Source organism: Rattus norvegicus, chromosome 2, assembly GCF_036323735.1.
Source record: "Rattus norvegicus strain BN/NHsdMcwi chromosome 2, GRCr8, whole genome shotgun sequence".
Lineage (NCBI taxonomy): Eukaryota > Metazoa > Chordata > Mammalia > Rodentia > Muridae > Rattus > Rattus norvegicus.
Window position 1 is genome coordinate 89643436 of NC_086020.1, and position 15320 is coordinate 89658755.

Consider the following 15320-nt stretch of genomic DNA (forward strand, 5'->3'; position numbering starts at 1 on the left):
TATAAATACCTTATTTTGACAATTTTTAGTTTACATTTGATTTTTACACAAACTACAAAAAATAGCTTAATCTAATAGTACAAGTAAAAGAGACTAGGATTCTTTTTAATTGACAAGCAAATGATATGAAAAACACTATTCAAGTGTAAGAAGAAAAATGGCATGAATGAGTCAACCAGAGAGGTGACTTCAAAGTCAAAATTCTCATAGTCCTTCCAGTCTATTAATAAGACAGATACTGGCAATTTAAAAAAGAATGTGTTTATTTAAGGAAATGCACCCAGCTGTTCCTCTAAGGCACTTTCAAGTTCACTAGGGTGTCAAAAAAGTCATCTAATGTAAAATATAGCATTACCCAATGATAAGTAGCCTAAAGCATGAAACATTATCAAAATATATTCTGCACACTGTATAAATTTTAAAAGAATGCATAGAGATACTATCTTTATTTGCAATCCAGAGAAAATTCTCTATATAATAGAAGGCTGATGATAAGAAAAAGAAGACACAGTGCATCAGTATGTGACCTAAAGCTGTTAGAAACTCCAAAGTCAGGCTGATAGCACAATTCTGTAGATACTATAAATTCTATAGTTCCTGTAATAGAAATGAGAAAACAAAACTAAACTTGTAGTTTATGTCAAATAATTCAATGTTTATGCAGCAAGAAAAAAATCCCAATGCATATTGAAACACTGACTTGATTGCTGCAGAATATGTCACTTTTTTTTTCTCCATCTTAGAACCTTCCATTATTAGCAGAGAAAACATCCGGAAGCAGCTGTGCTCATATGTGCAATTGTATCTGTATGTGTGACTATAACTTAGTGTGTGTGTGTGTAAGAGAGTATGTATATATGAGTGTAAGTATATGTGTGTGAGTGTGTATGAGTATGCGTGTGAAAGTGTATGTGTGTGTACATGAATGATGTGTATATGAGTGTATGTGTGTGTGAGTGTGTAAGTATGTTTGCATATGGGTGTGAGTGTATGTGAATTTATGTACATTTGTGTGTGTGACTGTGTTTTTGTGTGTATGTGTGAGTGTGAGTTATGCATGTGAGAATTAGTATGTGTGTATTTTGCAAGTAAATGTGAGGCTGAGTGAGTGTATGTGAATGTTTGTGTGAGTGAGTGTGTGAATGCTTGTGTGCGTGTGTATGTGAATGTATTTGTATATGTGTGAGTGAGCAGGGAGTGTATGTGAGAGTATGTATGTGGTGTGTGTGTGGTGTATGTAGGTTGTGACACTGAGCAAGATTTGTTTTGTTCCATTTGCTTTGAGAATTAAGCACTTAGTCAAACATCACATTCATGTTGCTTTTTGAAGTGAATCTCTCATTTGCTTTAGAGCACATATAAAGTTTTATTAATATACCCAGGTTATTTTTGGAATTCTTACCTCTTATAAATAAAAATAAAAACGTTTAAAATATTTAAATGAAAAGTTTAAGTAATAGATTCTTGAATTACGCTTTTGTTATATGCTTGAACATTTCAGTTACAGAAATTACATTATTCATACGTAAGGTTTAAAACAATGCTTTCTATACAGTAAGATCTGATATATGATCAATTTCATTTTTGTCATTTTGATTCTAATTTACTTGTAACTATTTCATTTTCTATTTGTATGTTAAAGTGTTAAAAATCATATAATGTTGAAACTTGAACTTTACAAGGACATTTTATGTTTATTGGGTAAAGAGTTTGTAATTTTTTGATTATCTTCAAAATTTAAATCACATGCAAATAAAAGCTGTTTAATGTATATTAAACAATACACTTTGAGTTTCCTCATAAAATCTTAACCTTAAAAAAACCCATCTTACACAACAACTACTTATTACTTCGAGTTGTAATCTTCAGAGCAATTTTATGCTTTTGAACTTTAGTCTCTTTTCTGTCTCTCTCTGTCTCTGTCTTACTGTTTCTGTTTCTCTGTCTGTCTGTCTCTATCTGTCTGTCTGTCTCTTTGCTGTTCTCTCTTTTTTTCTCTCTCTCTTTCCTGCCTTGTATTGCTCACTTTTATGATCGCTAGCAGTTTCTCAAATATAACCATTTTGATTTATTAGTACAACAATGTCATATAATTTAAATAAATAGATGTTCTTCAAATTATAATTATATGAGTTCATGATGTTTGGTTGGTTGGGTTTGGGAAGGCGTCTCATGTTTCCTAGGATGGCTTCAATTTCCTCTCTGTAGCAGATACTGGAGTTAAATTTCAGATCCTCTTGTCACCAACTTCTAAGGACTATATTACAGGTATATACTACCACATCCATCTTCAGATAATTCATTTATTTTAAAAATCATAATGTGAAAAGAGCAGAAATGAACATAAAAGAAGTTTCCTGTAGTAAGATATTTAGTCACTACAGAATATCCGAGAGTGATAAAGCTGGATTATAATAAACAATAAATATTAGTTGTTTTATCACACAACTTAGATCCTGAGTTAAAACAAGGATACAATTTCTTTAATCTCCTCCACCTTGTACCATGTTTACAAATGTCTGAATTCCCCAACCACCCAGTTAAACCTTCATTTACAAAAAGGCTCTGCTTCCTTGTTGGAACTTAAGTAAAGTGGCTTATCTTTTTCTATTTTCCTCATTTCTTGTGGGAATTTCTCACTTGAAATCAGTCAATCATGACATACTATAAAAGACATGAGCCAAGAGAGAAAAGATTCAGCACTTCCTGCTTTAGATTAGAAATCAAAAGAAGTTCTGGGAACACCTTCATGATCAAGAGTATACTCAGCCTTACATGTGACATTCATTTCACATTCCTCCCTCATAGCTCAGGATTCTTCTCAGCATAGAATGCAGAAAAAATTTCAGAAGTGGTACATAATGTGAAAAAAATGCTTTGTGAGCTCAACAGGACACTTGAACATATGAACTTATAGTAACTGTTGCATTGTCCACAGTAGTTGCATAAGCTCAAGTGAGACTAAAGCATTGAATGGGGAGGTTACACATGAAATCTTACAACTAGTTGAGAAGCTCAGATTTTGCTATCTTCTGGAAGGATCGCTCTGAAGATGTGATTATGTGATTCCCCTCATAGATTGACCACATGCTAAGCAAGACTGACTCCTCTCCCAAAAGTAGTTAAACAACAAAATGATCTCAGTGAGGAGCAAGAAAAAAAAGAAAACTCAGAATTTGATGGGTAGGAGTGGAGAGTGGGGGTAGTGGTTATGGGGGAAGTTGAGTGAGATGTACATGTGCAAAATATATTCTATAAAATTGTAAGCAAATACTAAAGCATTGTTTTAAAAAGAAGAAAGTTGCTTTCTGATTTTTCAAATGTGGTACTTTGATAGGAATGGCTCCTATAGGCTCATATATTGGAATGCTTACTCACTAGGGAGAGGCACTATTTGTGATAGATTAAGACGTTTTGCCTTGTTAAAGGAAGTGTGTAACTCAGGGTGGGGGTAGGGTGTTGGACTTTCAAAAGTTCAAGCCAGTGTCAGTGGCTCTCTCTTCCTGCTGCCTACATATAGATCTGACTCTAGAACTCTGAGCTACCATGTCTGTCTGAATGCTGCCATGCTCCCTGTCATGACAATAATGAATTAAACCTTTTAAGCAAGGCTCAATTAAATGATTTTTTAAGAGTTATCAGAGTCACAGTGTCCCTTTATAGCAATAGAAACCCTAACTAAGAGAGAATTTGGTAGCAGAGAACAGATTATTGCTGCAACAATCTTAACTATGTTGCTTGTTGCCAGAATGTGGACTTTGGAAATTTGGATTAGAAAGCAAGGCTTACTGGATCATTCTAGTAGGATCGAGAAAGACACTGGTGTTGAGAGCAATGTAGATTTTACTACGTTGCTCTAGCTATTTCAGAATAGAAGAATATCAACAAGTGGCATAAGGATTGTTATTCTAATACTTTCTGCCCTTTTTCACTCTCCAAAAATATCTGCCTGAGAATAAATTGAATAGACACAAGTTTTGGATTTTGAAACTGACAGAGGAAATTTTAAGATAGCCTAATATTGACTATGTTCTATGACTACTGCCTCTCTTATACAGATCTATTAGGAAAAGTATCAAGCTGAGAATGAAAAAATACAAAATGAACAAAAGGAGGGCCAGCAATTGTAATGGAACTAAATCTAGAGCTCAAGGAGATAAAAATGTTTAAAGAAAAGCCTGATGGTTAATGGAGTAAAGGCAGTGGTGAACTCAGAGGAAGACCCCATCCAGTTAATTCTTTATGGTTAGAATTAAAGAAAATTTAAACAGTGAACAAACCATTGAAAACAGTAAGCTGATGAAAATATATTTGAAAGAGAGGGTCAAATTCCAGCCCAATCAAGCTTAAAATCTTGGGAGTTTCAGACACTTGTTTCTGGCTTTAAAGTCAAGTATACAAGAGAGGCATTATGGAATATCTGTCTATGTCTAAGGAAAGCTGCTGAGATCAGGTGTGGGTCAGTGGTATTGACTGGATGGTTTTTGTGTCAACTTGACAGAAACTCGAGTACTCAGAGAGGAAAGAGCCTCATATCCAGTTGTGAGGCATTTTCTCAATTAGTGAGCAATGGGAGGGTCCAGCCTATTGTGGACGTTGTAATCCCTGGAATGGTGGTCTATGGTTCTTTTAAAAAGCCAGGGGAAGCAAACCAGTCAGCAGCAGTCCTCCACCATGGTCTCTGCATTAGCTCCTGTCTCCAAATTCCTGCCGTCTTTGAGTTCCTGACTTCCTTTGTTAATAGCTAGCGATGTGGAAGGTTAACTGAATAAACCCTTTCCTCCTCAACTTGCTCTTGGGTCATGATGTTTCACTGCAGCAATAGCAACCATAACAAAGACAGTGGTTCCAGTATGAAGGCCAAGAAAGACCTATGTGTACAGCTGTGAAGGCAAAGAATGGATTGCCTTAGAAATACGAAGATGTAGATAACTAGGGGTACCAAATATCAGCTGAGGAAAGCTGAAGCATGGGTGGGGAAGCAGCCCAAGAGAGAAATATTTTGTAGTTTACAAAGATGAAAGGAGTTGAAATCTATAGAGCTCCCTGACATCAGATCGAGAGATACAGAGTTTGGAGATTCCCTGGACATTTTAGGTCTTGGTTTTGTTCAGTAGTTTCTTACTATGCCCCCTCATTCACTTTTGGGATAGAAGTATATATTCTGTGCCACTGTGTGCTCTAAGTATGTGATCTGCTGTTATATTTTGATTTTACAGGAGTATTGAGATTGTGATAGATTATGGGACCATTTAAAGTTAGAATAGATATATTTTCAATTATGATATGGAGTCTTAGTCAAGATTACTATTGCTGTAAAGAAACACCATGACCATGGTGATTCTTATAAAGGACAGCATTTAATTGGAGCTGGCTTATAGGTTCAGATGTTTAATCTATTATTGTGATGGTGGGGAGGATGTTGGTATGCAGGGAGACACGATAGGTGAGAGTTCTCCATCCATACCCTCAGGCTTGGGGAAAAGAGAGCCAGTAGGCCTGGCTTTAGCTTTTTAAACCCCCAAACCACCCCATAGTAATATACTTCCTCCAGTAATGCCACGACTTCTCTAACCAGGTCATGCCTCCTATTAGTGTCATTCCCTTTTTGCCTATGAAGGCAATTTTCATTCAGACCACCACATAGATATCTATTAGCCTATGGGCACCAAGGATTGGAATGTGGCAGCTCGAGTAGAAATGGTACCCATAACCTCATGTTCAAATGCATGATCATTAGGGAGAGGTAATATCTGACAGATATTAAGAGGGGTTACCTTCTTGGAATGGGTGTAGAAAGTGTGTCACCACCGAGGGAGGTCTTGGGGTTTCAAAAGATGCACTAGACCTAGTGGTCCACTCTTCTTGCTGTCTGGGATTCGGGATGCAGAAATCTGAACTGCTATATCTGCCTACATGCCACCATGTTTCCTGACATGATCACAATAGACTATATTCCAGAAACTGTAAACAATACCCAATTAAAGCCTTTTTTAAAGAATAAGAGTCATGATATCTCTTCACAGCAATAAAACACTAAGACACAAAGGATAACATATATGCAACCATGAAATTTTACTTCTTGTTTACTCTCATCATTCTTGTGAATGATCATCTTTTCTTACAAACATATCAGAGTACCTTTCCTCATGAAAGCATTGGATTTGATTTCTGGTTCATGCATTTTTGATAGATGAGATTGAAAGGATTCACCACTGCATCATACAAGGCTTTGACATGTGTATATACTGTGAATTGACTAGCAGAGGCAAGTGATATGCCTATTCACAAACATTCGTCTTATGTTTATGGTAAGAATATTGCAATCTACTTGAGATTTTTCAAGCAATGTAGTAATAACTGTAATCATCATGCTTTATAGCAGACTTTAATTTTTTCTTTCTATCTGAAATGGTGAGACATTTTATTAACATATCTGTCCTGATTAATTTTTATCAACTTGATACAAACCTAGACATACCTTGAAAGAAAGAATTTTTAACTGGAAAAAAAAAGAAATCACTTTATAAGATTGGCCTGTAGGCAAGTAGTTGGGTCATTTTTGTGATTAATAATTGATAAGGCAGTTTCTAGGATACTTTGGTAGGTGGTCTTGAATTGTCGTGTGTGTGTGTGTGTGTGTGTGTGTGTGTGTGTGTGTGTGTGTGTACATATGTGCCAAAAAATATGAGGAGTGAGCCAGGAATCAGCACCCCTACATGTTTCTGATTCAATTTCCAGCATCCAGATTCCTGCCTTGAGTTGTTGCTCTGATTTCTCTTAGATATGGATTATGACTCGAGAATTGTAACAGGCAATAAACACCCTCCTCTTCCTCAATTCATGATGTTTTACTGCAGCACTAGAAACTCTAAAATGCCTGTTCATTGTCTCTTACAATGTTCATGTAATCACTATACTAATGTTTGCTTCTACAAGTTTAATAATTTGAACCCACGTATAATTGAGATCATGCAATATTTGTCTTACTCACAGTTTATTTTACTTAGTATAATGGCCTCCAGATTTTGCTATATTGTCATAAATAGAAAACTTGCCACTTTTTGAAGCACTATAATATTCTCTTTTCTGTGTATCTCTGCATTTTTTCTGTATGTACTTTTGTGTTCATGGAAACTTAAGCATATCTCTGCTCTCAAGAAGAGTTTGAAATAAGGGATGCAAAAATGTTATGAGATAACCAATTCTATCTTATATCTTGAATATACACACTCATTATGTATGAATACACACACACACAGGTGTGTGTCTATGTGTATGTGTATATTTAAAACTGGTGGATTATCTGTAGTTGTACTTTTCATTTTGTATTAAAATCTCCAACCTGTTGCTGTAACCATGTACATTTTTCTCCACACTGTTTATTACTCCTTATGTTTTGCTAATTATCATTTTAACAGCTGTAAGTCAATATCTTATTGTGGTTTTAACTTACAAACTTCTATTATCATTGTTGATCAAATTTATGCATATATCTATTGTCTCTTGCATGTCTTCTTTCAGAAATTACTTTCATTCACGTTTTCAATTAGGTTGTTTGTTCTCTTACCATGAGCTAGTTGAGTTTCATATATATTTCTGACATTAAGTAGTTATTACATGAATGGAATACATAGCAATTATATATTAGTGTACCAGAATATTTACCACATAAATAATCCACATATTTTTGGTTAACAGATTTTTGACAAAGGTTCCAAGAACACATAAAGGATAAAGAACAATTTCTTTAATAATCAGTGTTGGAAAAACTTAATTTATGCCAAGAGTGAAGCAAGATATTTATGTCTTGAGACTTTTCTCTTTTAACATAAAAATGATCATGTCAAATGAGTTAGAAAGTACTGTGTGAGAGCTGAATTGCTAAAACTAGAAAAAAAAGCAGACAGAAAAAGTGTCTTAATATTGTTCAGTTACAGATTCTTAGCATGACCACGAAAATACAGACAACATTAGCAACCAGAAAAATGAGATTGCTCTGAGTTAAAAGGAAAAGAAGGAAATAAATCAACAGAAAAAGAGAGAAACATGAGTTGGGAGGAGATGCTTCTGAATGATAGATTATAGCTTACTAAGAATTGAGTTTATTTCAGCATTTGACACCAATCTCATTTTACCATGTGCTTAGGTTGTTTCATATGTATAATTAGTTCTTAGTAAATACAGATGCATAATATTTTAACTATAATATTCCTAGAATAGATAAAGTATATTCTGTAGAGACTTTGTACCTGAACACTTGGGGAAAGAGCCAATGTCATGATTTTCATGCAACTTTATCAGTAAGTGCAGAACACATTTTAGGACATGGGAAAGTTAAAGAAGTTGTTGTGTGAAATTTAAGTTATTTTTGGGTAAGAGAGAAGAGAAAAATTACAAATGCAAAAATACTTTCTTCTACGAAAGGTGTCTTTTTGTGAGGCATAGTTAAATAAAGAAAGAAAGAGAAAGGAGGGAGGGAGAGGGGTAGTGATGGAGAGAGGAATGGAAGGAGGAAGGGAGGGAGATGAGAGAAGGGGAGAGAAAGAGACGGAAACAAAGAGAGAAAGAGAGAGAGAGAGAGAGAGAGAGAGAGAGAGAGAGAGAATTTGTGTTACTACATGCATGATTAGTCTCTGGCTAAAGCCTACAACAGCCTGTGGTTAGACACAAGGCTGACTATGTATATATTTCCGCTTAAGCTTAGGGGTATTGTCATTCAGTATTTGTACATCTCTATCTCATGATTGGCATCTACACTCTCACTGTGCATACGCAAAAGACCATCTCAATTCTACCTATGTAGATGTAATGATTCCATGTAGGAATGTATAAAGCTATATTTTGTCAACCATACCAGCTATAGAATTCATATTGACGGAAAACAGTGACTGTTTCCTCTGTTCTAGTGAAATGTCAGATGTCAGACTAGAATTCCCAAAATATCAATACTAGAGAAATCGAGAATTGAATTTTACAGTGTGGTCTGTAGAGCCTTAAACATTGAAGACTCAAATCGATCAATACTGTAGTATAAACTTTAAACTATTTTAACATGCAGATGATATTCTTAACTGAGTGTGTAACAGACAACATCAGTATTGGAGACATGAAATAATTTGAGAATTAATAGGTAAGAATTATATCATCATAATTAGAGTGATATCACTAGTAATATTTTTTCAAATCATCTTTTTATCTTGCTAATGTATAATAAATAGTTTCATTTAAAGATTTTGGATAAACTCCTTGTCTAAAACATAATGAACCAATAAATATAGAACTTGAAGTTAGGACAGTCGCTTCTAATATTAGCAGAACACTATGGGAGAAAGTTCTACATGACCTGAGACTGGCAGGAGGCTTCTTGGAGCCATTTAGTAACCAAGATAACTTATAACAGTTCTCCATCAAGTTACTACTTCAGTTTTTATGATGCACTTTATAGATAGGTAGGGTTAACATGCCAACAATACAAAGATATTAATAAGAATAACATTTCAAAGAATAGAAAAGGTACCTAGTCAAACAATATATTTTGACATCTGGGCATCTACAGTTGCTTGTGAAGTATAAAGATAATTCACTTGTTTTTCTTTTTGGGTGTGTATGTATATGTTTTGAGACAAGGGTTTTTTTTTAATATAGCCCTGGCTAGGCTTTCCTGGATCTCATTCAATATAGCAGACTGGCCTGGAATTTACAGAGATTTGCCTGTTTCTAACTCCCAAGTGCTCACATTAAAGGTGTGAGGCACCGACACTCAGCAAAAACATCACTATTTTGACTTTTTTTTTTAAAAAAAGTAGTCCTCTCTCTCTCTCTCTCTCTCTCTCTCTCTCTCTCTCTCTCTCTCTCTCTCTCTCTCTCTCTCTCTGTGTGTGTGTGTGTGTGTGTGTATTCTAGAAAGTTGCATCATCCAACTAACTTCTAAGTATAATTTTAGATACTTAGTCTTAAAATTTAGTAGATATGTACTATGTTTTTGTTACTGGCGTTTTTATATTTGTCCGATATTTCTGGTACTTTTTTACTTCAGCTATTTCCTCTCATTTTGCTCTCAAAATTCCTGTCCTTAAGTTATTCCACATTTCCCAGGAACTTTCTCATGTACATTGTTCCATACATCCTTGCATACATCCTGGAACTTTGAAGAATAAAGGAGAACTACTCACTGAGTCCTTTCAGTTATTAGATTAGATACTGTCTTACGAAGACTGGCATTTCAGAAGTATCATACAAATCAAGTTTCTTACTCCAACTTCCAGAAATCCATAATTTTTCCATAGCATATTTTCACATCACATGACTTGTACTGTATCATCTGCCAGTGCCCAGCAAAGACCATGTGTGCATTGCTATATCCTCAAAACTAGAATCATGTTTAAATATTAATCAATGATTAAGTTCTGATCTTTGAATGATTAAATTTCCTTAAACAATTATGTTTTAAGCGTGCACATTTTTAAAAAAATACCTCAATAGAAACCAAAGATGAGTGGAATAAAAAGATAATTTCCTATGTATAAGCCAAAAGGAAGAAACCTCTACAAAGTACAAGTTATCATCCAAAAAGACGAGAAAGTTAACCTGAATATTAAAAGAGCTAACTCAAATGAGAATTTGAGTGATACTTTAAACAGAAAAGATATCTATCTTCATATTCAAATGTATCAACAGGAAAAAGCACGGTCAAGGGGTCAAGGGATGGAGACAGGGTGTGAGTGCCAATGAAGAAGTGCATGGTCAAAGTAGGAGATACAGGTTTAATTCAGGTTTAAATGATCTACTGGTCTGACAAAGACTAGACAATGTGCAGGTAGTTTCAGAAGGCAACTAGTGAGCACATAACTATTGCATAAATGTGCATGTCTATATTCATTTTCTAGCTCAGTAATTTTCTATTTTTCTGAACATGAACTTTTCTAAACACTGAATATATAAGATGTGCCTGTGCTATAATTGTATTTTTACATAAAAAGTAAGGTACACAAAGCAATCAGGAATTTGGTATCAGCAAAAAATTTTTATCAATAAAGTATCCACATGTATTTAAGAATTACTGGGCAATATTGTAATGAATGTTTTGATGTATCTATAACCTTTAAACATCATTTCTATATTTGCAGGAGCCAAACAGATCCCTTTAAGAAAATCTAATGCTCACTGCATATTTTTGTCTCTGTTATCTCCAATACATTGTTATTTCTAAATACAGCAATATTATCTGTAAATAAAATATTTTTTATTAAATTTATTTTAATACTTAAGTAGTTACATACATGCATATGTGTATGTACATACATGTTCCTAGGCATAAACATATGTATCTTTCTTCATCTTCCAGACAATAGCTAACATGTATATTGATTCATGGATCCTTTGTAATCTTTCTATGGACAATCATGAATCTAAAGCCTCCATGCTTAGGACCACCATGCTATACAAAAAGAATCAACCAGTGAATAAGGTCAGATTGAAAATGCAAAGCCTATGTGGTAGAGGACCTGAGGGCTAAGATAGAAGACTCCTTGGGAAACTTCTCCCTGCACAAGTTACAAAAGTCCTTGCATCCTGCGAAAGTGAGGTTGAGGGCTAGCATATTTATAAAGAACTGTGTGGTGACTGTTTTTCAGCTTCCAAAGTAACCACAATTAATTCTATTGTATCTTAGGGTTTCTATTGTTGTAACAAAAAACCATGATCAAAACACAAATTGTGGAGTAAAGGGTTTATTTGGCTTATATTTCCTTATCACTCAGTGCTCATCATCACAGGAAGTCAGGACAGAACCTCAAACAGGGCAGGAACCTGGAGGCATGAGCTGATGCAGAGGCCATGGAGGGTAGTGATTACTAGCTTGCTCTCCATGGCTTGCTCTGCCTGTTTTCTTACAGCAGCCCAGGTCTATCTAGCACCACACCACCTACAATGGGTTGGACCCGCCCCCATTAATTGCTAATTCAGAAAATTCTTTACAGCTAGATCTTATGGAGGCATTTTCTCAGTTGAGGTTCCCTCCTTTCAGATAATTCTCACTTTGTGCCATTGACATTAGACTATCTGTACACATGGTAACGAGGATAAGATAGATGCGCCTGCTGAGTGTCCCATTAGCAAATAACAAAATTAATCCCTGTTCCAAATAAGTAAAAGATAAAGTGCCACCATATTTGAAAACAGGGTTATCCCGATATGAACGTCCTCTGTAATTTGGCAAGTAGGTTCCACTTATTTCACTCTGTTTCTAGAGCACCTTATTTTATTTTATAAAAGTGTCTCTGTACGCCTCCCAAAAGTCTCCCAAGATGTTTGCTCAAGGTCTTCTGGAGTTTCAGTATGTGAGGGTACAGGTAGTTCCTGTTTGAGCATGAATTTTTCAAAATTTAAATTGTGTATCTTAAGAAATAACCTTTGAGAGAACAGTATGAAACACAGAGGTAAAAATTTATACATTCTAATGGCAGTTTCCTAGCAAATTTTTAAAAAATACATATTGAGTATTAGACTTTCTTAAAGTGGTCTCCTTGGCTTCTGCAAAAATCAATACTTGACATCTGCAAACATTTTCAAAAACCACTCAGCGGGTCACGTACCTGGGAGCTGGTTTGCACTTGTGCAGTACAAAGTTCATCATAGGAGCACTGACGGTGAGGTAAGCATTTCCCAGTGTAACTGAGCTCCAAAATTAAGGGAAGAAATGTACCAGTCACCTCTCCTCTTATCAAAAATTATAACACAATTGATTTAAGGTCCCACATGGGTCGTCAGAGGTTTAATGAAAATTATATTTCCAATTCTCTCTGCAAGATGCTTTGCTCGCTTTTTTTCAAAGCTTTGACACAGCCATGGGCATCTTTCCCTTCTTTTTGGTAGCTAATTAAAATGGGTTGTGTTATTTTACTGAGAAATATTTACAAAATCTTTAGGAAAGAAGAAAATGAGAAGCTTGATGTATGAACTATTTTTATTTAAAAGTGGATCACAAGAATACATTGTTTTCTGCCAACAGGAAAATTTGTTTAAGTGTGCAATAATCGCCTTAATTGCAGCACAATTGCCTTAGGAGAATATAATGCTTTTTGTGTGATCGAGCACATATAAAAAAGATATGAGAAATAAAAATGGTTTGAAAGTTGGTTATATAGAGATTTAGACACCTTCTATACTCATTGGCTGAGAAACAATCATATCACATTCTTCTCTTACAAATACTATTTGTGCAAGATAGAAATTCATCTAAGGATTCTATTATCTTTTATTGCTAGGCTTTTTATACATTTTAATTTTATTATATCCATTGTGTCTGACATCATACATTATTAGAGAATAGAAGCAGTTAATAGAACATAATGCAGTTAACTGATACAATTGAACATAAGTAACACCTTGAATATTTTTAAGCTACAGCATTTTAGTTCACCCTACTGTGTTCATGCATGTATAATTATACATTTCCTGGTTTGTCTCCTGTAATTCACAATTTCCTCCTGCTGCTTAACCGCAGACTTTAGCAAGCACATTTTAGTGGGAGAAAAACTGAGTGTGATTTTTTTTCTGTGAATCCTTTATTTGCTGTATGCATTAAGGCATTGATTGCCCTCAAGGGGAAAAATGAGGGGGTGTATAAAAGATACAGGAGTAGAGGTGGGAAATGGGTTTCAAAAGCATGCATAATTTAGATTCATTCTTGTAGGAGGAAATTAATTATCAATACATCTGTAGACTTCAAATCCCTCATGTTTTTGAAAAAAGTATAGCATGCTACAATATTGTACCTTGATTATAAGAAAGAGATACTCTCAAGGTGATATTCCTAGCATTTACAGGTTTGAATGGCACATGAAACTTCTTTGAACCAAAACAATATTAGTTCTCAAGTCTAACGTGAAAATAGACCAAAGAGTAAATGATGAGACACAACATTGCATTTCTATCAGGTTGTGGACTTTTGACAGAGGAATTGCTGCTGATAATCTTTCTGCTTTTGAAATAATTCTATAACATCTAAACACACTGTAATGAAAAATAAGAGAGAAGATTTGAGTAAAAAATAAGATGCCAATACCAGAGTGAAATGGTAAACACAGCTAGTGATAGGCCATTTGGAGATCACTGGTTATATTTACTTTCCACAACAGAGAAGATAAAGCGAGAAAGTTTGACTTACTAGAGAAAGATGCAATTGAGAAGGTTTCACGGGAGGTATATTGCTTTGCGATAGACAGTTTTATTGTCAGTCTTTGATGTTCAGCTAAATCCTGAGGCTTTGGGTTCATAATCATTCCTTTAAACTGAGAATGGGCTCCTTAGGGAGGATTCCAAATGACGCCTCTTAACCCTTTGAAATGGTGTCCACAGAAAATTATGTTACAAATGTACTCTGGACCAAGAAGTTTGGCAGTACATAGCCAGTTAAATATTCACCTTGTCATTCACAATTAAGTATCCCTCCTCCGTTCTGAACTGCTTTATTTCCCTTGAGAATTTGTAATTGAAGCTGCAGGCATAAATAGAAGTTTTACACTGGATTCCCAAATCTTTCAAAAGAGTTCCAAGAAAGAAAAAAAATCTATCACTCATAAAGAAGGGAAGAACTGTCCAGCGCTCTGCATGAATGAAGGCTGCTGAGCTAGGCTGAAACTGCACTGGATCTGTTTCTCTGTTGATTTTGTAAACCTTTTCAAGGGTTACCATAGTAACAAGCAAATTATCCCCTCTCCCCTAACATCCTTCAAGCATGTAAAAGGGATAAAGATAAAGGTTAGGGTTAAAAGAGCTACAAAAACCTCTCCTAGTGCCAGCATATATCGGAAGGAGTCATGATTAGCCTTTTAAGAAATCAAGTATGATTTCCTCACCACAGTCACACGAGAAAGTTGGGTCAACATCTACTTACATCTCTGATGTCTGCGTTTGCTCCTGTACATGGTCATTCTGCAAAAGGAAATGCCGACTTTCTAAGAAGTAATTGGTTTGACCACGGAGACAAAGAGACGGGTTCTGCTCCTGCTTTGCAGTGAGGCTGTTGCTCGCTGACAGAAGGTAACCAGCAATCACACAGTGAAAGCCAGGGCAATACCATTCTCGTAAAATTACAGGGATGTGCCATTGCCTGTAACTACTCTGTCCAATGCAAATCTCCCAGAGAAAATTAGAATTTTCTAACACCCCAACCAATGTTAGTTAAGTTCTTTAATAAGATCTAGATTACTAAAGTGTTATGCTCGAAGCAATGTTGAATTAAGAACAGATCCATACAGTTAACAGGAACAGTAATGCTGAAAATTACAGGGTGAAACATGAAGACCCTTGTATGG

The 15320-nt window shown here is 35.2% G+C and overlaps 1 protein-coding gene across 11 annotated transcripts in view; it reads right to left on the minus strand.

Annotated features, from left to right (window-relative positions):
- Ralyl (RALY RNA binding protein-like) overlaps positions 1-15320 on the minus strand; it is a 791470-nt gene that overhangs the window by 253224 nt on the left and 522926 nt on the right. For 2 of the 11 annotated variants that reach the window (NM_001024978.2, NM_001393770.1), the window contains exon 1: positions 14900-15037. The exons of 7 other annotated variants lie outside the window; for them this stretch is intronic. In NM_001024978.2, the coding sequence (NP_001020149.2) occupies positions 14900-14936 (37 nt within the window). In that variant the 5' untranslated portion in view covers positions 14937-15037. Of the gene's footprint in view, positions 1-14899 lie in introns of all 11 variants that reach the window. 2 more of the 11 variants (XM_063281534.1, XM_008760853.4) reach the window with 2 other exon arrangements.